Genomic DNA, 25026 nt, shown 5'->3' on the forward strand with positions numbered 1-25026 from the left:
GCAGCATGTGCGATGTGTTGTGAGCTTGTAGAGTGGTTATTTTCAGTGCGCAACGAAGGCCATAATGTCCACGGGTATTTTTTTAAACGTAGCGTTTGGGGGGTTCGTTCACACTCAGATGCGTTTTTGTCCCCTGAAAACGAACATTTTTTAAAACGCCGGCCCCAGTGAAGATCTTTTTAAACGCTGTATTTGCGTTGCGGTGTGGACGACATAAACGGAGGTTTCGCACATTGTACGGTAAGCATTGCGCAGTGGGAGTACAGTATATTATAGCCTACATCATTTTGTTTAATATTCCTCGCTATCATCACATGTTGACTCCATTGGTCTACACTTCAATGGATGTTCGCCCCGGACCCAAACTAGTGAAAATAGTAGTTCTACAAGCTGACGTGTTGTGAGCTTGTAGATCTGCTTTTTTAACTACTTTTTTATTTATGGAAATGATTAGATTGTTTTTATTTTATTTATTAAGTACTTTTGGAAAATTGTTGTTATAATTGATGATGATTGTTGTTATTTTTTCGATTTTTTTTTAAATCTTTTGAAATAATATACACAGTATGTATATATTTTTTTGTATGTAGGGAGAAAAAAAGGGGGTCCACGACCCAAAGATGGGTCCCGAGACTCCCGACCCAATGTTTGGGAAACAGTGTGTTAAGGTACTCTGTGCATGTGTGTGTGTGACTCACAAAGAAGGAGGCATCCTGGAAGGTAGGTGTCTCCGGCGTGCCCTGGCTGTAGACGGACACCCGTCTCTGCAGCGCCGTGGCCTTGCTCACGTTACCGGAGGACAAGGTAAGGTCTTCTACGTCGAACGGGCTGGATGGAGAGAGACCCGACAGTGGACGGTGGATTGATCAGTAAACATAAAAAAAAGAAAATTATTTGCCGACTAAATCAACAGGAGATTTACTCAAATATTAATACTATATAGTCAACTAAAACTAGACTAAAACTAAAAAAAAACATTTAAGATTACTAAAACTAAATGGAATTTTATTCAAAAGACTATGACTACAACTAAAGGAAAATTTGCTGTTAGATTTAACACAACCGTAAATGTAAAAACATGCAATGCCCATGTTACGCCAGCAGATGGCGTGAGACACTGCACATTTTTATTGTTTACTACACTGACAAAACAATGGCTGTTCTTTCTTCATATAATGTGAGTATGTCGAGTAGAGGTGCGTATTTCTAACCACTTTCAGCCTTGCATCACTATTCTGGAGATGTCAGTATAGAATAAAAATAAACAATACAAAATAGCAGATCTAGTACAAGCTTACAACACGTCATACATACTTTGCGACAACATGTCGCAAAGTATGTAGAGTGGTTAAATATCACAATAAAATATTCAAACTTTGTCACATACAAGACTGTCTGATGATTTGGTGTACTTACAACCAGGTGACCTCCAGGTTGAGTTTGACCGTCCCCAGGTCGTTAACGTCCACAGCCACCACCTGGGGCATGGCCGTAAACAGCTCCTTGGTCTCACAGATCACACTGCCCACCAGCAGGTGAGTGGCCAGACCCTTCAGCTCTGTCACCTGACAGACACACACACACACACAGGTTTGTATTACGATACTTGTGAGGACATCAACATTTTAGGACAGACATTTTATGAATGCCATTTTTTATATATTTAACTTTTAACCATAAGCCTGAAGCCAAAAAATAGCAAATCTACAAGCTAAGTATAAATCATGTTTTACTCTAATTCCAACCCCTAAAGCTAAACTTTAAATGTCTAATCCTAATCCCTGAATCTTATCCTAATTGTATTTTTTTAACCATAAAACAGCAATTTTTCTTCTAATTGTATTTTTTTAACCATAAAACAGCAATTTTTCTTATGAAGACCAGGAAAATGGTCCTCACAACATCCGTTTCTCATATTCTACTATACTTGTGGGGACGTTTGGTCCTCACAAGTATAGTAATACACACACAGAGACACACACAGTCACACAGAGGTATTAAAGTCACACTGTGTAACATTCATTTTGGTAGTCTTTTTGGTGACCCCTCTGTTGTTGCTCTGCAGTCATTACAGTGTTTGTTTATGGAACTGCGAATCCTGGAATTCAGTTTGAAACAAAATCACGGAAGTATCACTCCAAAAACGAATGCTGCAGGGTCCTAGCACCCAGGATATTTTCAAAAGCAGCAACAATGCTGTAAGAAATGGTTGTATTAACTTCAAAATACATAAATACATTGGCTGCACTTTTTTGATGATTGTGTTATTTTGGCGCAAGTGTCTGCCTCTGACAGTCACACCATAAGGATTACAAATTTAAATTGTGTTTTTCTCAAAAAACTCATTTATATTGAAGTTATTGTGAAAAAATATGGCAGTGAGAGATTATATAAAAAATAACTTATGTTTAATTGAAAAAGTTACACAGTATGGCTCTGATTTCTTTCTGGACATTTACGAAAAAGCATTCGATTTCGAAAAAAAAAGCCTAAATCTACTTGCAGAGACTTAAAACCAACAAAGCAAACTTCATGGTAAAAAGTTTGAAATATGAAAAGAAAAATTATAATTTGAACGTTCCTCCCTTCATAAACAAGCGATTATGTTTAGTCTTATGACGCACGTGCGTATGAAAACATTACTGTGCCAGCGCACCTTGACAGATATGAAAACATTATTGTGACAGATCACTTTGACAGAAATGAAAAACAATGATTGTGACAGGGCATCCGGAAAGATATGAAAACATAATTTATGAGTCACAACTTCAGTGACTCATAAACGTCAGTGTTTCTCAAACTTTTTCATTTCAAGGACTCCGCTAATTTAACTGAGTCATTGTACAAATGTAACCAAATGGACATATGGGTCACTCCTCACAATAACCTGCACTATGCAGGACGGGGAAAAAAACTAAAAACACGCACAATAACCGTGTCCTTACAGTATCCTGCCCTAGGCAAAAACGTAAGCAACGATTATACAAACAGTATACCCCCTATACAATAGTATGCATTATGCATAGGACAAAAAAACAGTCTCAGTGAAATTATTAAGCAGCCTACTGACTACATTTTACCAGGAGAATAAAGGATGCAGAGCCTGTTACAACATGCTTCCTTTGGAATTAAAACATTATTCATATATCTGTCACACTCCAAATGTTGGGTCTTGTAATAAAGAAATGTGCATCTGCAGGTCTGCTTGAAGTGTTGCGATGATGCCATGCATTAAATGAGCGTTGACAAGCCTCATCACATTACACCGGAGCGCTGATTCCTCTATGTGAAACTCTACACTCGAAATGAGTGAGCCGACGGCTTCCATTAACCCCAGCGGCACCATGGGAAACCGGGAGGACAACGGGGGCAGAGAGGACGGATGAAAACACAGGGGTAACCTTTTTAGTTCGAGACTTCATGAAGCTGGTCCTTTGGAATAAAGCACCATCAGACCTTTTTTTATTTCTTTTTTGAACATTTCAGGATTTTTTTGATTTTTTAGAAAAAACTAAACATTAGAACAACAAAAAAAACTGCGTATTTAATCTCGACCCATACAAACGAGTCCCTAAGTTTGGGAAACCCTGGTTTAGAAGTGTCAGTACCTTGATGTTGATGAGGTCGGTGATGAGAGGCATGAAGATCATCTCCTCTCCATCCCAGCTCTGTCTGGAGTTCACCTCGATCCTCCCCTTCAGCTTCCAGCGCTGGCGTCCGTATCGCATGAAGATCTACAACGCCACAAAAAACAGGTAAGGTAAGGTAACAGTCAGGAAAAAATAAGACGGGCTGAAAGAAAGAAAGCTGAGAGGGGTTTCAAAATGTCCTCCTCCTTTGCATTTCTCTCTCTCCATACTTCGTTAAATTTGAATGTCAAGTTCACAACATTCTTTATGTTTATTTCCTAACGCTGACTAAAGAGATTTAACTCTAGTGTCACTATTCTGGGCATGTCATAACAGGCGAACATTCGGTGAAAGTATGCAAACATTCAGCTGTGAGCTTGTAGATCGGCTACTTTTGGAGAGATTTGGTGTAGATGGGAATGAAGGAGGGCACCAAGTACAATGTCCCCCGGGGGACAATCTAAATATTTGTTCTCCTCCATTAAGCAGCATTGTTTTAAATCAGAACAGTGACTTACCTCATACTGGTCTCCTGGACAGAGCCTTGCGAAGCCAGCCAGACCTGGGAACAACGCAAAACAATTAAACATACCCGATTTAGAGAGGAAACAGGTCAACGAGAAGAACCATTATGGGTCGGTAGAGTGACTAAAGCTACTGTTTGCTGTACTGGGATCCGAATTTGATACCGAACACAAACTCAAACAACATATCGTCAGTGTCCAGCCGGGACCAGCTAACTCCATTTTCAGTTTTTTTTTTTTTTTTCATAAATCAATGCTATTGAACCCCCTCTACATCTGTGTAATTTTTTTTTTAATAATAACATATGAAAAGTATTAAAAAGCGCCTCTGACGAAAACTCCTAACTCCATTGGACCCTCAAACTGTCCGTCAAAAACAAACAACTCCCCCCTCCTCTCAGGCTCTCGAGAAGCTCTGCTCTGTATGAGGCAGACATTGAGAAGATTTTTCAATGCTTTTGGGAGAACATAAACTGGGAAGAGAAGAGAATGTATGTGCAAGGTTTGATAGATGTCACCCCAGTAAAGAGGAGAAGGGTGTCTTCACAAAGGTCATCTGCTCGTGTTTTCTTTTTAAATGTTAATGGACAGAGAATGAGTGTGTGCAGGAGTTTGTTTCAAACATCTCCAAGAGCTCAAGGAGATCATGCCAAAAGACTTTCACAGCTTTTATGACAATCTAAAGCACTAAGAAACACCCACCACACACACGCAACACACAACACACAACAGTGTGATAATAAAATGTTGATAGGTATATGATAGGTAAATTCAACTGTGGTTGTTATTGTTAGTGCAGTAGGCTACAGATTTGACAGATTCTATTTTTCATGAATGTATTTTGTATTTATATGCCATTTATTTATTGTTGGTGTGCCATGATCGCTTTTGTTAAATACATGATTGAGTATTGAGGCAGAATTGTTTGTTGCACTCAACTGTAGAAGAACAACAGTGGTAACAGTTAGATCCATGGTTGTTTACAATGCATGTTAAAATAAAAGTTGTTTAAGTACAGAATTCAGCTTGATCTATAGTATATGAGGATGGCGCTCACCATAAATAGCTGATCTCCAAGCTCACAATGCGTTGTGATGTGTTGTGAGCTTTGAGATCCATTGCCAGCTGTTCTTATCAATGATGGACAAAACCTCCTAACTCCACTTGCACTGGATTTGGGTAAAGTGGTGATAATATAATGACACATGCAAGTATCTGATAATATATAAAGTCACAATACTAAGTTTGATGAGGCAGTATTGCTTTGTATTAAAAATATAAGGTTTTCTTCATTTTCTGAAAAATTGATATTTTGTTTTTCATTTCCTGAACAATTACCATTTTGGATTTAGCTGGTTCCGGCCGAACAGCAGAGATATACTGTATGAATCCAGAGGATTTTAATTCATGTCCTGGGGACCCAGCCGTAAACACAGATTGAGATAATAACATTAAAGATATTTTTTTGGTTAGAACAAAACGTTTGTTAAAATATTATTTCTAATAAATAATAATAATGTAGCAAAAAACGAACAAAATGGGATATTTACTCGCGACCCATAAAAATTGGTCCGGGAACCAAATTGGTCCCAACCCACTGTTTGACTTAAAGGCCCTTTCATTGAGGGTGTGTTTCATTTAGTTGTAAAGGGTCAATAGTCTGTGTTCTTCCAAAACCAGACATATAAACCGTGTTTGTCCCATCATTATTCACCGGTGATATTGTCTTGAAAATCCCACAACCTATTTGTAGGGTTATTATCGCGTCTCACCTTTCATTTTGATGTGAAACTCCCCGAGCAGGTTCTCCAGCTCGCTCTCGAACGTGTTCATGTTCTACACACACACACACACACACACACACACACACACACACACACAAGTTAGGTAAACGTGTTCATATTCTACAGATCAGGGATTCTCAACTCTTTTAATTTCAAGGAACCCCAGCTTGATATGCATTAGCGGCCAAAGATATTGAACATGGACGGACCACATCAGAAATGTGGTGCTCTAGTCTACGGGGACCTACCATGGGTCACAGACAAAGTCAGAGAGAGAAGGGTGAGGCTGCCGGAACTAGTGCCAAGCAAACTGACACTGTGGGAGCCAACCCAGGGCAACACTGTAGAGCTCAAGACCCTGATGTTAGATAGGAGAGTGTGGAGGGCAGCGATTCAGGAGTCCTGAGTTCATTGGTGTTGGCTAGACCGCACTCTCGCATCGCAATTGAATATTTTAAGAGATTGAAAAAGTTATAGTAGGGCCTATTACTTGTGTTTTATGTCAAAGTAGTGAAATATGCCAGTGATATAAGGTGCTAGAGTAAAAAGTTAAAACACATTTAGGGGTTCTGTGGATAAGTCTGTATGGGGTTCCCTGAGCCCAAAAAGTTTGAGAACTATTGCTATAGACACAAAGTCAGTAAGCAGCACTTTGTCACACACAACAACCACAACAGGAACAATAGTCATTAAGTCGTCAGGAAGCGGGCTTGACACAGCCATCCAGAACACAATTAAAGAGGAAGTAGGACAGTTGATTTAAGCATCGGTGATGACAGGCGTGTGTGTGTGCGTGTGTGTGTGCGTGTGTGTGAATGACAGGGAGTGGAATGCCAATATAGCGAACACGTGCCTTCAAGTAACATCTCGCTTACAAATCAGTCTACGCACCATTTGTAGCATGTATTTAAATAATATCACGTGATGACTAAATGCGTGCCGGTGCATGTATGTGTGCACACAGACACAGACACAGACACACACAGACACACACAGACACACACAGTTTTTCAGTTGCGTGGTGTTGATATTTAATGTGTTCAATTCTTAATTTAACTTGGCCTCAGTGAAAAGGAAAGAGTGTTTTTTACCCTCCAAAAACTGGATTTGTTTTTGTTCTAGCAAACTCAGCATCTCTGTTGGGTGGAAAACAAAACTGTCCAAAACTGTTACTTTTCAGGATTCAAAATTTCAAAATAGCAAAAGTAGCAGATAAACAAGCTCAAAACGCGTTTTGAGCTTGTTTATCTGCTACTTTTGAGTGACGCTGTAGTATGATCAAGTAGGGGAATAATTTACGAAAAAACACAAAAAGATTGAATATGGAGATAAGAGGTTTGTGCCCGACAGCAAACGATAAACAACCAGAACAAGGCGGAAGGTTGGTCAGGTGGTCAGGGACCAATCACATAATGTTGAGAAAGGGTCCATTGGAAAGTGAAGACAATTTTTGGAAGATTTTAGACGTCAACACGCGCGGTTTTGTAGAAAGTGTGTGTTCCTACCTCGGTGTACTCCTTGTACCGTCGGTTGACCTCGGCGATGCTGTCCTTGGTGCCCTTGGTGGAGGGAGAGGAGGAGAAGGCCTGCTTCATCCTACTGGCCCCGTCTCGCAGTCTGCTCTGGATGCAGAAGGCTTCGTACAGCTCGTCCACCTAGACACCATGCACACACACGCACACACAGAGGAAATAAGAGATTCTGTCAACAAGCAGTGCAAAGCACATTTGAATGATATGATATGACAAATATCCAGTGGTGGAAAAAGTACTACTGCAATGTTTACTTGAGTAAAATTACAAAAGTATCGGTTTAAAATGTACTTAAAGTACCAAAAGTAAAACTACTCATTATGCAAAAAAAAATCAGCAAAATGTCCCATTTCACAAGGTATTGTATGTATAAAATATATAAAAAACCTTTGAAAATAGCAGATCGACAAGCGCGCGACGCGTTGTGAGCTTGTAGATCGGCTATTTTCAAATAGCTAAAGTTTAAGGTTAATGTACAGTATGTTTTGTTATAATAATTGAAATCTACAAAGTAACTATTGTAGTGGAGTAAAAGTACAATATTTGCCTCTGAGATGTATTGGAGTAGAAGTAAAAGTATTGGAAATTGGAAATACTCAAGTAAAGTACAAATACCTCAAAATTGTACTTAAGTACAGTACTTGAGTAAATGTACTTAGTTAGTTTCCACCACTACAAAAATATAATGTCTGAAAACACATTCACAAAAAACTCCCTGGGCATGAGACAAATCTAGTGAGCAAATCACCATCCAGAACGTCTCTTTGTCCGAATCTTTTTATTCATCTATTCAAGGATACCCTTTATCTAGAGTATCTTCAGGCATTGAAAGTAGGCTTTCAAGGGCTCCATCTCTCAAATGCATGTCACATGACTTGATTTTCACCAAGAGCAAAACTTGACCAATAGACCCTTTTCACAGCAGACATTTCAACTGGTAAACAAAGCTGAAGGTAATGACATTAATTACTGGTGTGTATCATTCAGGTGTTAAGTGCCATATTTTCATCCTATAATGAGCTTAATGCTCAGCTTAAGCATCCAGTCAACCCTGAGGGACACTTGTACATGTAACACACACAGACACAAAATATTGTTCATATTATTTAGTCACAAGGTCTTGCTAATACTTTTCATTGGTTCAATATTTATGGAATGAAGTACCATACCAGCATTAATTTAAGAAATGAGACTTTGAAATATGAAGATACAAGGTTTCTGCCCAACAGCAATGAAGCAAGCTACTACATCATAATTTGTCACTTCCACATTAGAGCCTCTCTTTATTAAAAGTGACAGTGCACACCGCCCGGTGGGACACTCACGGAGAGGGGGACGCGACAGACGGCGTCCGCCGCTCATTTGGGAGGCGTCTGCCAGAGCTCGTTATGCACAGCCAACGCCGTCTCATCCCACCACCCCCTGGGGTGAGGTGCAGGAAGAATTCACATGTAAAAACACAGCTTTCAGCCAGGTTTATAACACTCAGAGCGTCAGCTGTGATGAAAACATAGCAACACGGGACAAGAGGCGCAATGGTAGCTTATACTGGTGTGCGTACCGCCGCGTGGTTCACAAACCTCCAAGGACCCTGCCAGGGACGTTTGATAAATGTTGTTAAAGACTAGAGTAAATTCTTTGTTTAAAACCAGGGCACATTCTTAATGCAATAATGCAGTGTGTGAGTGTGTGCGTGTGTGCGCATGGGGGTGCGTGGGCGGCGGCGTGCAACATGTGTGTGTGTGTGTGTGAGTGTGTTAATAACTACCTTCCTGGGGGTAGACTCACTCAGAACCAACAAGGAGCATGGGTTCAGTGAACTAACTGGTTGGTAGCTCAACCAGTCAGTGCACTGACTACATGCTGTCTGTTAGCTGGCACCCTGATAATACATGTCTTATGTGTGGATGTGTGGCTGTAGACCCCTTTGTCTGTGTGCTTCCTGTGTGAAGACTGTTGAACTGTCACCTCAACTGTTACCAACTGTGTGTCTGTGTGTGTGGTATGCACTGGACCTGCTTGTTTATCCGTCTATGCGTTGTTTTTAACCATGCACCTCATGCACGTATCCTATATTAAAAGTGTGTTGTCTAACCACAATGTGTCGTCATGGCATCAGCCGCAAACAAATCAGTCAGCTCCATATACGGGCACAAAAAGGCATGCCCATATATATAGGCATATACTGAGGATATCAGCGATCTCCATATATGGGCATAAAAGGGACATGGACTGACAGATACAGAGATCCAGTTGCTCAGAGCCACAGATCCGACCGCTATGCCCATATATGGTTATGCATATATGGGACCAACTGACTTCAAACTCAGCGTGTGCAGCGGCAAGGACTCGAGGGAGTGTGGTGCCTGCCGCCGAGTAATTCGGATATCCAGTTGTCCAGAACCACCGATATATGGGCATATGCTGACACCAGGGATCTCCATATATGGGCATAAAAGGGACTCTGACAAAGCCCCCCAACACTATGACTCAGACATATTGGTCGGATCGGCAGTGCGACGAAGGCGTGAGGGCCGCCCGAACTCTAGATGTGAGGGCCGCGTATACTACTGTATATTTACTACCGACCTGTTTTCCTTGGTTTCTAGCCATCGCTATTCTTTTCCTGAAAGCTGCAAATGATGCAGGGGCTTGTATGACAAAATAAATGCACCCACTTTTCTTTACACCTGATGTGACAACAAGGTTGAAGTTGAGTTGAGTCTATCTACGCAGTGGACCTGGTTGTGTGTATGTAATGTCTGTAGAACGGTTGTGTCAGTTTATAAATGGTAAATGTATTTGTAAAGCACCTTTATCCAAGGCGCTTTACAATGTGCATTACATTCACACACCGACGGCGGAGGAAACCTTGCAAGGCACCAGCCTGCCCATCGGGAGCAATTAGGGGTTCAGTGTCTTGCTCATGGGCACTTTGGCACCAACTCTGGGGGAGCCTGGGATCGAACTGGGAACCTTCCAAAGCGGCCGCTCTACCTCCTGAGCCACTGCTGCCCCTAATAGCCTTATATAGCCTGGTTGCGTGTCTGTAATGTCTGTGGCATGGTTGTGTATACTGTGTGTCCATGGCATGCAGTGGGCCTGGTGGTATGTTGTTGGTCTCTATACTGCAGCTGAACACACGATACCGCTATGAAAAAAAAAGCCTCCACAACTGTTCTTCTCAGTTATTCTCAGCTGTGTGTTTGCTGTGGGCCCGGTGGGCAGAGGACCAACAGTACACCCCTGCAAAAAAAAACATTGTTTACTGTGGAAAAGAACTTACATCAGCAGGGGAAATAAAGTCATAGAACTTTATATTCTGTTTACTGAAGTGCAGAGGGACACGAAATGCACTGCAGTGCAAGAAATATGAACATTAGGCTCTTCTAAATGTATATTGTCACTGTCGGGTGGAAACCTTGTCTGTCAAAGGACCACAACAGTAAAACCCTTTTTAAATAGTGAAAATTTTCACTAATGTACTTTTGTTCGACACTCTTGCATGATGAAGTAGGGCGTTCATTTACTACAAAACATACATAAGTAGAAATATGGAGATACAAGGTTTCTGCCAGACAGCGACAGTATCTCTCTATACTTAGTAAACAAACTATTTTTCATGAGGTTAACTATAAGGCAGATCATGGCATCAAATGTGCTTCAATTCACTTGAATTCCTGTTTAAATAAAATCGCAAAATGGACAAAAGGCTTAAACTGGAACCCTCTCCCTCTTCTCTCTCATTTGATTTTTTTCATTTCAAAGGGGCTGTATTGGCATGAGAAAACATGCGTTTACATTGCCAAAGCAAAAAGTGGAACAAACAATCATAACAAAACAACGTATACAATTAAATGGCGAATAGAGAAATGTGTAAACAGAGCTGTGTTACATTACAACTTAAACTATCTTTACAAAAAACATAATAATTGTGCATTTGCTGTCAGAAAAAAAAGTTATGCATCCACGTAAGAAAAGTTAGCTTGGGATAAACTTTTGAAACAAATGGTAGCAGTATTTCAGTTCACTTAACTTTGTATAAAACCTTTGGGACAAATTTAGCAGCCCTCGCTCGCTCTCATCCCCCCTCTCTCTTTCTCGTTCTCCCCCTTTCTCATTCCCTCTCTATCTCCCCCGGCTCTCTCTAAAATTACATCTATACTTGGTCGAACAGAAAAATAATGTTGAAAATGCATCCTTTTTGTTTCATATTGCCTCAAACATCCACTCACTGTGCGTGCGTGCGTGCGTGCGTGCGTGCGTGCGTGCGTGCGTGCGTGCGTGCGTGCGTGCGTGCGTGCGTGTCCTTTGTGTTATATAGGGACATCATGTTGAAGTGTATGTTACCAGATGACCCGGTAACACACAAACACACGAAAACCTCACCACAGCCACACTGCAAGGCATGCTGGGTAATGATTCTCCAACCATCCGTAACACCTCAGCTCACCAACCAACAATCACAAACACTTAACACACACCACGTACACAACCTGACATAAAACACACTGTAAACCACTTAAAGCCTATATGGTTGACCAGAGTCCCTCAGGGCTTTATACTAGTGTCTTTTCAGTTTTTACTCTACATTAACCATTTTCAAAGAAAATAGCAAATCTACAAGCTCTCAATGCGTCACGTTGTGACGCGTTGAGAGCTTGTAGATCTGCAACGGTAATTTTCCCTCTACACCAAAAATCTCCAAATCTCCACACGGTGGAAAGCCTGGTTTTGGTTTCAGAAAAAAAAACAGCTGGAATCACGATTCTGTTAAATCTGAAAAACATTAAGACCTTGACCTTTTTCAACCGAAATCCCATTGTGAGGAGATCAATATATTGTGGCAAAATCTACCCTATGACTGCTGTGTTGACGTGAAATTCATATGGTGAGTAAGGATGAGTACAATTTGAGTACAATACTCATAAATTAGTACATTTATAAATAATAATATATTTTAAATACAAGTTAATATTGTATATACCAACCATATAAGCAATGTAAAGAAATCATAGAAAAATGGTCTATGTTTATGAAGGATATATACCGTATGGCTTTAGTTTAGTTAAAGTAGAGATGATGGTATGAGGCTTGTGGATAGCATAGAATCTTTAGGATAAAGGGGGAAGGTCCTCTTAAGCTGGGGCCATTACACACACACACACACACACACACACACACACACACACACACACACACACACACACACACACACACACACACACACACACACACACACACACACACACACACACACACACACACACACACACACACACACACACACACACACACACACACACACACACACACACACACACACACACACACAATGCCAGAGGCACAGTGATTATAAGGAGATTAAACCAGGCGGACCACTTCAAAAACACATCAAACACGGACCCCTCTCTAGGGAGGCGTGTGTGTGTGTGTGTGTGTGTGTGTGTGTGTGTGTGTGTGTGTGTGTGTGTGTGTGTGTGTGTGTGTGTGTGTGTGTGTGTGTGTGTGTGTCGATTAACATCTGAGGACAAGAGGGACGAGGGAGGCGGGGGGGGGCATCAAAAAGACCCAACATGATTACGTGCAAAATGTCACTTTCCAGCGCATGGTAAACATGCAAACAGGCACGCACGCACAGACAGATGCACACATACAGTACACACAAAGCAGACACACACACATTTGTTTTACTATACTTGTGAGGACTGCCTCCCCCCATGTTTAATCCTCAACCCTAAAGCCGAAAATATCAGATCTAGAATATATTGGCTACTTTTGGCGGGCAGCACTATAAATCAGGCATAACTCCCCAACGCCATTAAAACTTAATGCGGAGCTTTCCTAATTGTAAACCTAACAACACAACAATAAAACAACCATTTCTCTCATGAGGAACCAGGGAAATTGTCCTCATAATAAATGTTCTTACTAGTTGTGGGGACATTTGGCTCTCACAAGTATACTAGCACACACACACACACACACACACCCTATTTCATGTAGGATAACATCATAGGCCTTGAATTGAGCCACCTGCTACTTCCTCGCGTGCCAATTACATCTTGGACATCTGCGGGCACACGCACGCGCACACACACACACACACACACACAACTTGCTGAAAGATAGCTGTTTAGTCGTCCCTCGCGGCGGTCATTTCATCTGCAGCTGCCCCACACAGACACGCACACCTACTGTAACACACACACACACAGTTATCACCTAGTAAAGTGTGTCAAGCTGAATCAGAATCAACTTTATTGTCACATCACAAGTGTAAAGAAGTGGGTGACATTTTGTTTAGTTTTTGATGTTTCCATGAAGAGATAAAGGAAAAGAAGGCGGGGGGGGACAGGGAGAGCAAGGATAAAAATAAATCAAACCGTAAAGAGAGGCATGTCAAGAACAAGCAAAGATCTAAGATATCTACAGACAGACACACATAGCGTTGTCTAGTGAGACAGACAGTTGCCTCCCACAATTCTCAAATGTTTCCGTCATACAGTCTGGAGCACGGCAGCTCTGAATATGATCAGAGGATAAAGCGGATGTGAAGCCTCCTCCCCGCCTCTGTTTAGTCTTTACACGCGCAAATGTGTCCTAATATAAATCAAAAGTAATAAAAGCTTAAATAGTTTGCTTCTTAGTGGAAATGTAAATTAAACAAATAATAAAAAATACATTATATTTTAAAATATATTTTCGTGAACGGAAATGATGAACAGATTTCTCAGCTTTTGGGAGGTGTAGTTCCAGACTCAGCATTCGGAGATTGTAGAATAGTTTTTTTTTTTACTTTTTTTTTTTACTTTTATACAAACTAGCGGTCAAAATATTCATAATCGTGGTCTGGGATGCTCCAAAATCGCGATCGGATTCAAAACTCTGGTCTTGGTCGAGCTCTAACACACACACACACACACCCCTACTGTACTCATGTCTCGCTACCTTTGAGTCAGAGGTGCAAAGCCCTGTGTTCCTCTTTACAGACAGAATAAATAGGTGATGACAGCCCCCCACCCCTACAGCTAGCACCTGTCTCCTAAAAAAAACACTCACTTCCTGTTTGACCCTGTGTGCATATCCTGTAAACGTGGGCCGGGGCACATGGGAGAGAGTGGATGGTGCAATGTGGGCCGTGTCATCACGGGGTGGAAGAAGGTTTTTTTAATTTACTTATTTGCCCCGTGTTTACATAACAAGAAAACAGATTTTTACTAATAATGTCCCTCTATACCAGCAGTCATCAGCCACTGGAGTAGTGTGGTGGTGTTTACCTGCAGAAACACATTGCCATATTGTGGTGTTTGCACTGTTTGTTGTTTTGGTAGACAGGGAGGATTTTTTGGTCTACCAAAACAAACAGTGAAAACACCAAATTACAACGAGCAGTGTGTTTCTGCAGGTAAACACCACCACACTACTCCAATGGCTGATAACGGCTGGTATAGTCACACACACACACCGCGCGCACGCACGCACGCACGCACGCACGCACGCACGCACGCACGCACGCACGCTCTGTTCTAGACCTGAAGTCAATGGGTTTGTGGCAGACTGATTCATCTCACATGGTGGTTATCTGCTAATGGAGAGTGTGTGTGTGTGTGTGTGTGTGTGTGGACTGCATACTGTTGTGAACATAGCATGAATATCCGTTTCGTTTCCCTAATTTGCTATCAAAGTTCAAGTGGAACACACACACACACACACACACACACACACACACACACACACACACACACACACACACACACACACACACACACACACACACACACACACACACACACACACACACACACACACACACACACACACGCCCCTCTCCAATGTTCCTCATCAAAGTATCCCCCCCCCTCTCTCTGCTCCACTGACTGCCTTGACCTACATCCTCAATGCCAACACAACACTTGGCTACATGAGCACGCCTGTCCAATGATTGGTGTGTGCGCGCGTGTGCGTGTGTGTGTGTGTGTGTGTGTGTGTGTGTGTGTGTGTGTGTACATGTAAAGGGTTAACATCTCCCAGTAGATGTCTCCCCTGAGCTCTTCAAGATTTGAAAGACTCCTTCTCCAGGTAACCATGGCTACCTCTAGAACAACACTGTGTGTGTGTGTGTGTGTGTGTGTGTGTGTGTGTGTGTGTGTGTGTGTGTGTGTGTGTGTGTGTGTGTGTGTGTGTGTGTGTGTGTGTGTGAGTCAGATCAGAGGGACCGCTAGACAATGGTAAAAGACAGTATAAAGGATGAATGTCATTGTTAATCAGGGTTATGGAATTAATGTATTATATATTGTTGCTGTCAGGTGGAAACCTAGTATGTCCAAAACTGTTCCTTTTCAGGAAACGAAAAAAAAAAAAAAAAAGCTACAGTATGTTCCAATAGTCATTTGGTCACAAGCTGTTCTGTGACCAAACATATTTTGAGATGGGGGTCCACGGTCCTTCAGCATAAGGCCGTGGCTTTCATGGCCTCCGTGAAATTCCTCCGCTGGTTACACTATTCTGTCTTGTTGCCTCAGCTGTGTGTATTACTGCTTTTCTTTTTCCGTCGTGTTTATACATTTTTCTGTTAATGATCAGAGTGTTTGTTGTGAATGCACAGGCAATCAAGTTGCGTTTAATTGAATTCAGTCCAACTGTAAGAGGAAAGAAGACTCACAAACAACACACATAGGGCTTGGCACCACGCCCACACCTCACCACAAACCACCAGCTCCATACCAAACATAACAACAACACACTTCCAAACACAAAGCTGTATGTTGAAGACAGCTGGGGTTTTTCCCAATACATTTGGATATTTTCTTTCCCCCCCATTCAATCCCTGGCTTAACTTTTGATCCTTTTGTCGAATCCTTCTGTCCTTACAACGGATTAAATCATAATAGATGACGCATGCCTGAGTCATGACATGAATCCCTAGCGTGCCTGTTCTGTTGATGTCATTGTAGGTGAACATTATAGTTAGCCGATCTACAAGTTCACAGCAAGTCGCAACGCAACTCACTGTGGGCTTGTAGGTCAGCTATTTTCAGCAAAGAGATTTGCTGTGGAGGGGGAAAAGTAAGGGGGCGAAGTACAGAGCCCTGGTAGGGTTTAATAGGTTAATGACTTTTTAATGACTAGATTTAGCTAACAACCATGCTTTCTCATTGCTGTGTGTTGTGCGATCCTACTGTAAATGCAGAGCTCTCCAGCAAAAAAAGATATGGGACGCGCGTTGTGACGCACATGCAGAAACTGTGACATCCTGTGCGTCTTGACTTTGTCAAGTCACTTAAGTGTCTAGACGAACACAATTGGCCCGTGTCCGGGGGAGGGATGGGTGGGTAGGTAACAGGATAGGTGGGCACTAGGGACATCTGGGCACCTTGATGTAAAATTGGCTATTTTGTCCTTTAGTCTCACTGGTCAAGTTCATAGCGATCACTGTAGTGTCGCTTCCACACAGAACCCCGTAACCCAAGACAGACAGACTGACTAAACCAAAAAGACCAGGTTTCAGGTCACAGAATGACCCAAAACCAGCGTTTCTCGTTCACCGTTATCACAGCAGCGCCACCTACCTTGCTCATGTGGAACTCCAGGCGTCTCATGTAGCGCTCGATGGTTTTGATTTGCTGCAGACAGAGGCACAACGCACACTCACAGTTACGCTTAAAAAGGTGCAATAAGAAAACATTCAGCCCCTAAATGTCACACTCTCAGCGCCTTTGTTTCATAATGTTGCTCATTTCAGCAATTATGCAGTTTGCATAATTGCCTCCGAGCTATTCTTCAGGGGGAAAAAGTACATTTCCCAAACAACAAAAGCACAAATAGCTTTCAGAGAACAAAAGAAAATATTATGGAACCACCAATATTATTGAAATTGTTATTTTACAATCATAATTATGTTGGGGGAAAAGTGATACTTGTATTCCACACCATCTTGAAAGCTCTGTGGATTAAGTCAATATCGTTGTACACCGAAAATAGCCAATCTATAAGCTTGTAGATCTGCTTTTTTTAGGCACATAACACCAGTCATACGACGAAGCATAAATCAGGCTTTGTGTTCCCTACAGTAGCACACAGCCTGTAAAAGCCTGTTCTTGTACACTTGTACACCTGTAAGCTTGTTCTTCTCTGCTTAGCATTAACAAAATATTATGTTCTTTATTTTTATGTCTCCTAACTGGTGGCTCATGGCCTGAAAGTGGGACACCTGGACATTTTCAAAAGGTCAATGACCGAGGCCAACTTAGGGACACTGTTCACCACTAGGATATTGGGTTATGACTTAAAAATAAAACATAAAAACCCATAACTCACCTTGTCCAGATCATACAGTACTCCCTGGAGAGAAAACACAAGGATGTTGTGTTATTAATGTCTGATTTCAGTAAATAAAGACACAGGAAACATGGAGGTCCATTGCTGAATTAATTAATCCACTGATACTTTTTGGCTTTGATCTCATTTCCAATTTGCACCTCAAGTATGCTTGGAGTGTCATCTATTGTAAAAAACGGAGAGCTTTTGAATGGCTAAATTGCTTTTCTACCAATTTAGCCCTAATGCCATCCGGTCTTCCACCGGTTCATCAGAGGCGTTATCTTAGAGAAAAAGTAGGCAATAAAAGTGACCAGTTAAGCCTATTTCAAAAACAGTTATGACAGTTTGGACGGGGTTGGACAGCAGAGGTCATGTCTCACCAGGCGAGAGTTCCTCTTCATGTCCTTCATCAACGAGGTGAGTTTGTCCAACTCCGTCTGATGGACTTCCAGATACTCACTGAGACATAGAGAGAGAGACAGCACATTAAATCATACGTTTGTATGCATAGGTATTTTTGTTTTCTTCACAAATGAAAAGTAATGGTCTTGTCTACACAGCAAAAACAAAGTTTAACTTTCAGAGGTAAATTAACACTCCAGATTTCACAATTATTAGTAATGATGATATCTGGTGTAAAAAGTTAGTTACAAAATAAATCTTAATGTCTTCACAACTGGGTAAAGTGCTACAACTACAACAAACAAACTAACAAACAAACAAACAAACAGTATAACAGAGCATGTCTACTCACTCCAGGCCTTGTTTCAGTGCAGTGTAAACGTCCTCCAGTCTTTTGGGTTGAGGCTCTCTGGAGGCGCTGCCCCCCTTGTGTCCCGACAGGTGGGCTTTCTTGGGCTTCGACTGAGGCTTCTTCTGCACCGCAGAGTTCCCCATGAACGAGTTACACCTGCACACACACACACACAATACAATGGGTCAGTCAGAGGCTGGCTTCCACAGCGTTGATTCAGTTCTTTGCGCTTCTGAAGGAAAAGATTTGTTGTTGCTCTTTTGCCATGTTGAAAATGTCAGAACACTTAGTCCGAAAAGTGTTTGAAAAGGGGGCCGCATTTGCCCAAACTGCAACACACACACACACACACACACACACACACACACACACACACACACACACACACACACACACACACACACACACACACACACACACACACACACACACACACACACACACACACACACACACACACACACACACACACACACTCTTTGGGTTAAGAGATTACTTTAAAACGTTCCTCCACTTTGTATAGAAATAGAAAGTACCCACACATACATAAATCACACAACAACAAAGTAACATTGGGCCATGTCCACATAGATCGCCTTTTGAGCTGGCAGCTTCAGTCTGACCTGCATTTATATGGTAAAGAGAAAGACGCTGGTACTCTCCTCTTTCCAGAGCCTACCATCGCACTTCAGCGCTCCCGACGCCTGGTGTATTTTTGGCGCAGTGCCCCTGGGCGCTTCAAGCTGGAGAGGAGCGCTGCTCTTTTGTTCCTCCTGGCTGTGTCTGATAACCCGGTCATTTACGACCCCTCGTCGAATCGTTACCACAACCATGAGAAGACCTTCTTTATTGTTGTTTCAGCTAAGCTAATAACGTGATAAAAACGCAGATGACAGGATGTATGAGCAGTGAGCGCCTCAATGGTTGGAACAGTATGGGCATTGAGTGCTTACGGACATGATGTCCAAAGCGCTCCTCAGCTCAAAAAGGTGTTCTCTGTGGACACACACAGCCCCTAATCCTAGGGTGGGCAACTTTGATGATGGAGAGGGCCACTATATGTCCACACTCACTTCAGAGGGCCACATTGCATATTGTTGTTGTCGGGCAGAAACCCCTCATCTCCATATTTAGACTTTTTTGTAAATGAATGCCGTACTTCGCCATTCTATGTCACACAAAAGTAGAAAAAATAGCCGATTGCTATTTTTTTATTGGAATCCTGAAAAGTCAAATTTTTATTTAATTCTTAAATGTATTTAGTTACTTTTTGAACTTAAATACAAACACATTGGACATAAAAAAAGACAATAGAATTGTAATACTGGTCATTAAGCTACTCATATGGACTGAAGTAATTAAAACGGGTCATGTTTGCATGTTTGGAATTGTAACAGCTGAAATCAATAATATATCAGTATTCCCATATTAACCAGACGGGCCGCATTAAGTGAAGGTGGGGGCCGCATGTGGCCCCCGGGCCGCCAGTTGCCCATGTATGCCCTAATAATCCATTTTATGAGCCTACTACTTCATGTTGCGATGCGATCCGTTCCATTCCCATCCTGCTACTTCACGTCACACAAGCATCTCAATGCTCACGTAGAGCCGCAGTTTGTAAACCCTTTCAAACACAACATTTAGCTGACAAATGACATTTTCCGCCGAGCTCCTGCAGGCATCTCAGAGACACGGCGACGGGCCACCACGCGGCACGCCGAAGACACCACTGCAGTGTAGGCTAGGCCAGTTCTTAACATGGGTTACAGGGACCCCCAGGGGTCCTTGGGGAGTTACAAGTCTGTAACTCCGATAGAGTGGAAAGAGATCTGCTACAATTTAGGCATTTAGCAGACGCTTAATCCAGATTTACAGTAAGCAAGGTAAACACATACATCAAATGCAGAGAGTCAGTGTAGTGCCTCAGTAACCTCGGATCACAGGTAAACCAAGAACCTAACATCAGTCTTAACAGTAAAATATATATAGAAATATATATCTGTACATTGAAACTATACAAACTATAGGATGCTAGGTCAACAAATGAACCTGGCATCTGTCTAAATAACATGCTATCTAAATTACATTTTAACCTTTGCATAAGCCTGCATGGTCGTCAGGGCTAGGTCAAGTGCTACGGGCTAAGGTGGAGTCTGAAGAGGTGAGTCTTCAGATTACGGCGGAAAATTGGGAGTGAGTCAGCAGTTCTAACTGCAATGGGGAGTTTGTTCCACAGTTTGGGATGGAGCCAGAAGGGAGAAGAGTCTGGGACGTGTGGAGCGTCGTTGTGGAAAGGCTTAAGTGCACATGCTGGGAGACCAGTGCACTTACCCATCTATCTGTCAGCTAGATAGATAGATACCTTTATTAATCCCGTGGGGGAAATTCAGGCACAGCCGTGAAAGTTACAAGTACAGGGCATAGAAATACAGTAGGTACAGAGGAGTAACATCAAAATAAAGACACTCTCAAACTAATTATTGATGAAAGTATACAGACGTATACACCCTATACAATCACCCCGCCTGGTGCAGAACAAGAAGACACCATCAATAAATAATAAAGTATACAGACATATACACCATACTGTACATCCTGCCTAGCAAGGTAAGCCTATTATGACATCAGCATAAACCACAGCCAGGTATGTTACAGTGTTACCTGGTAACCTGGTTACAGGGAATGTTACAATGCTACAGGATTTTTCGGTGTAGATTGGGATACCAGGGGGAAAAAGAAGAACAAAAACACTGGGCTAAGCTGTATATAAATCTAGGGCACACTGAGTGACAACACTGTGCAGCCTTGGAAGACACACACACACAGAGTATTCAAATGCAATTCCACACATTATATTCTCATTTATGAATGCTTGTGCACATAAACGTCCGTGCGGCACACACACACACAGTCATGTTCATGCATGCATATGCACAACATAAAGTAATCATGGGTTCAGACATGGAAAGTGCTTGCTCACTGACTAGAATGCAATCACACACACACACACACACAAGACCAAACAGTCACACATACACAGCAACATGCAATGCATGTAGCCGTGCACACACGCACAACGAGACAACGCAACGACACATGAAGCCACACACACACACACACACACACACACACACACCCACCCACCCACCCACCCCTCGGTGGCCTTCAAGTCCTATAAGCACACCTCTGCACCTTGCTCATTAGCAGAAAGGCAGAACGTCACACGCTGTCACTTCGCCCACACCGCATTCATTCCAACCAATTACCTCCATTCTATTCACAGCCATGGCTCAAAAAGACTCTGTCTGCACCCAAACGCCTGTACCTAGGATTATCCTCGCTGTCGGGTGGAAACCTCGTACGTCCAAAACCGTTACTTTTCAGGAGACGGAAAAAAATGAAATTAAAATAAATAAATAATCCAATGGATCCCAATGTAGTTATTATTTAGTCACAAGCTCTTGTGAATACTGTTCATTGGTTCAATATTTCAGAAATAGATAAAATAGGCAATTGGCTAAGCTCGCGATGTGACATGTTGTGAGCTTGTGGACGGGCTATTTTCAGTACTTTTGTGCGATACTGTCTTTTGATAAAGCGTAAAACGTGGCTTTAATTTAAATGAAAAAACATAAACTGATTAGATATGGAGATACAAGGTTTCTGCAAGACGGTGGCAAAATTATATTTCATCTCCGTCGGGGTGGAAACCTCATACATATCCAAACAGTTTTCAGGATTAAAAATTAAAAATAGCAAAAGTAGCAGATCTACAAGCTTGTAGATCTGCTACTTTTGATGCTTTTGTGTGACGCTGTAGTATGATCAAGTAGGGCGTTAATTCACGAAAAAACACGAAAAGTTAGAACATGGAGATAGGAGGTTTCTGCCCGACAGCAACGATTTCCAGAAGGCAACGTAATAGATCCCCCCCCCCCTTGTTGGAGACAAGATCATCTCAGGGGGATGCGTGGGGGGTGTTAGTCGGAGTGAGGGGAACATTCGGCGGAGCTGTTAAAACTACTTCCCGCGTTAACCCATTAACACCGGGAAAGAATCTGTGTCATTTTTTGATTTCTTTGGGTATTGGGTATATTTTTTTTAAATCTTGACAATTTGTGCAAATCTTTGAATATATATATATTTTTAAAGCAATCATTTGTAACTCAAATCTTTCCTTCTGGGGATTCTACAAAATGTCTTCTAAATCCTTTTTTTTTTTTATATATCCGTGGTTCTCAAACTTTTTCATGTCAAGGACCCCCAAAATTATATGTATTTGGCCGCGGACCCCCATCTCAAAATATTTAGTTCCAGGGACCCCCAGAAGTTGTAACAGAGTAAAAAATGTTCGCTTTAAAAAAATATATATTCAAAGATTTGCACAAACTTTCCATAATTTTTCAAACAAATAGCAGATCTGCAAGCTCGCTATGAGCTTGTATATCTGCTATTTTTGAATAGCCAAAGAAATCTTAAAAATGACAACGCGTTCCCGGTCTTAATGGGTTAATGATTTTTAGACCCAATTTAGGCACAAGGGAACGGGAGACGGGGTGGTGGCACACTGTTACGTAACAGACATGAACTGGTTCTATCATCTCCTGAGAATGTTTAATCCTCCTCGCTGGGACCTGGAGGCCTGCTGAGGCTTGCTGGCTGCAGCTTATGGAATGGGCGACTGTCACAGCTACAAAATTAAAACGCCAAGATGAGCTGTGTTATAATAACGACAGTGAGGCTCATTTTCTGTTCCTCGAACCAAAATTCACACGTTTTGAAAGAACTAAAGATATCAAAAATGAGAACAAACTGGAACAATGGTGGATTTCTTCCGAAGCTTTGGCTTTGAACAAAGCTCTCCAACTGTACTTTCTGCACCTCTAGCTGAGAAGCACAAAGTGCATGCAAAACTATCTTTAGGAGTCATTTTCTTTGTCACTCTGTCCATAAGTTTGTCTAGTTAAAAACACCAAAATGCCCTTTCCTTGTGGTGGGACAAGTGCAAGGGTTAGCAGCTTCACTTTCAAAATAACTCTGTGCCATTTCGACAAGGCTACCACGTTTTCTGGTAGTTTTTTTTGGCTCCACACAAACAAATGGTGGTTCTTCAGTCGTTTGGGGTGGTTGCAACCTCAGCAGTGGTTCTCAAACATTATAATTTCAAGGACCCCCATAACTCTGAGAGTTACAGACCTGTAAGGGTCCATTTGGAACCCCCTCAAGGAACCCTGAGGGTCCCTGGAGCCCACTTCGGGAACCAGGTTCTCCGGTTCTTCAGCTTAGTTTAGACACCTCTAATGGTCCTATATATTTGTACCATTTGACACAGGTGCACCTTTAAGACAGGTGCTACATAGCAGCGAAAAAAAGGTTACACTATGATTACAAGCCAAATAAAAACAAATGTGTGCTATGTGTTTACCTGGGGTCCAGTTTGAAGTTCTAAAGACAGGAGGAGCACCCTAGGCCAGTGGGTCTCACATTTATTTTATTTCAAGGACCCCCAGTTTAGTACACATTAGGCCACAGACCCCCATAACTCTGAGAGAGTACAAATGGAAGCAAATGGACCCATAAGGGTCCATTTGCTTCCATTTGTACACTCTCAGAGTTACAGACGTGTTAGGGTCCATTAGGGGAGGTCCATTAGTTGGGGGGGGGGGGGGAGAACCACCACCATAAGCCGAGTGTGGTGTCATGGCTAATAAGACGGCGGGCTGGATACTCACCGCGAGCGTCTCTCCTGCAGCGTGCTGAAGCCGGCGAACGACTGGCTCCGGATGATCCCATTGGGTCCTCCAGGGGAGTGGGTGCCTGCCGCCATGATCTCCGGGACGCGGGATGACACTCCTGGAGGAAGAGGACAAAAGGACAAGGCGTTAGCAGGACCCAGAGGCTAGCTAACATCTCTACGAGGCAGCCAAGACACGGGAATTAATGGTTTAAAGATGATGAAAAATATGCTTTTTTTTAACTTTTGGAGCAGATCTGTGGTCATAATGGAGATGTAATTGCCAATAGACGTCAAAAAATATAGAAGAAATATCAGTATTTGTGTATTTGCTACTACTGTGCTGAATCTAAAGCATTACAGCCGGACGGTGCATTACAAACGTTCTCGTTTTAAAGTTCAACAGTACACAAAATATGCATCAGAAAAAAACATTTGAGCTGAGAAATAGGCAACACAGTGACATAAACGGGATTCAGCACTGGCTCGCTCTCTGCCTTGCGCTGGGCGAGTGCCCAGTGTAGTTGCATTTAGATCCCATAGGCCGAGGGGAAAAGGATAGTCGGCTGAGACTGTGATTGGCTTTTCTTTTACTAGGAAACATCACAATTAAAGTAGCAAAAAAAAAGGCCATTGCATTCACCCACTAGACAGGGCTACTCAACTTAAGATGGCTCAGGGGCCACTCAGCAAAATACCAAAAGTCCAAGGGGCCACCATAAAAATGACGGTCCTATTTTGGATTT

The 25026-nt window shown here is 42.1% G+C and overlaps 1 protein-coding gene across 2 annotated transcripts in view; it reads right to left on the bottom strand.

The window, feature by feature from the left end:
• ripor2 (RHO family interacting cell polarization regulator 2) overlaps positions 1 to 25026 on the bottom strand; it is a 110592-nt gene that overhangs the window by 14189 nt on the left and 71377 nt on the right. For both annotated transcript variants that reach the window (XM_080443226.1, XM_080443227.1), the window contains exons 2-12: positions 24279 to 24399; positions 18547 to 18702; positions 18173 to 18251; positions 17790 to 17813; positions 17042 to 17095; positions 7443 to 7592; positions 5926 to 5989; positions 4148 to 4191; positions 3609 to 3734; positions 1417 to 1565; positions 699 to 828 (exon numbers count right to left, since the gene is read on the bottom strand). In XM_080443226.1, the coding sequence (XP_080299352.1) occupies positions 699 to 828; positions 1417 to 1565; positions 3609 to 3734; positions 4148 to 4191; positions 5926 to 5989; positions 7443 to 7592; positions 17042 to 17095; positions 17790 to 17813; positions 18173 to 18251; positions 18547 to 18702; positions 24279 to 24399 (1097 nt within the window). The remainder of the gene's footprint in view (positions 1 to 698; positions 829 to 1416; positions 1566 to 3608; positions 3735 to 4147; positions 4192 to 5925; positions 5990 to 7442; positions 7593 to 17041; positions 17096 to 17789; positions 17814 to 18172; positions 18252 to 18546; positions 18703 to 24278; positions 24400 to 25026) is intronic.

Source organism: Gymnoscopelus braueri, assembly GCF_963280865.1.
Source record: "Gymnoscopelus braueri genome assembly, chromosome: 11".
NCBI lineage: Eukaryota > Metazoa > Chordata > Actinopteri > Myctophiformes > Myctophidae > Gymnoscopelus > Gymnoscopelus braueri.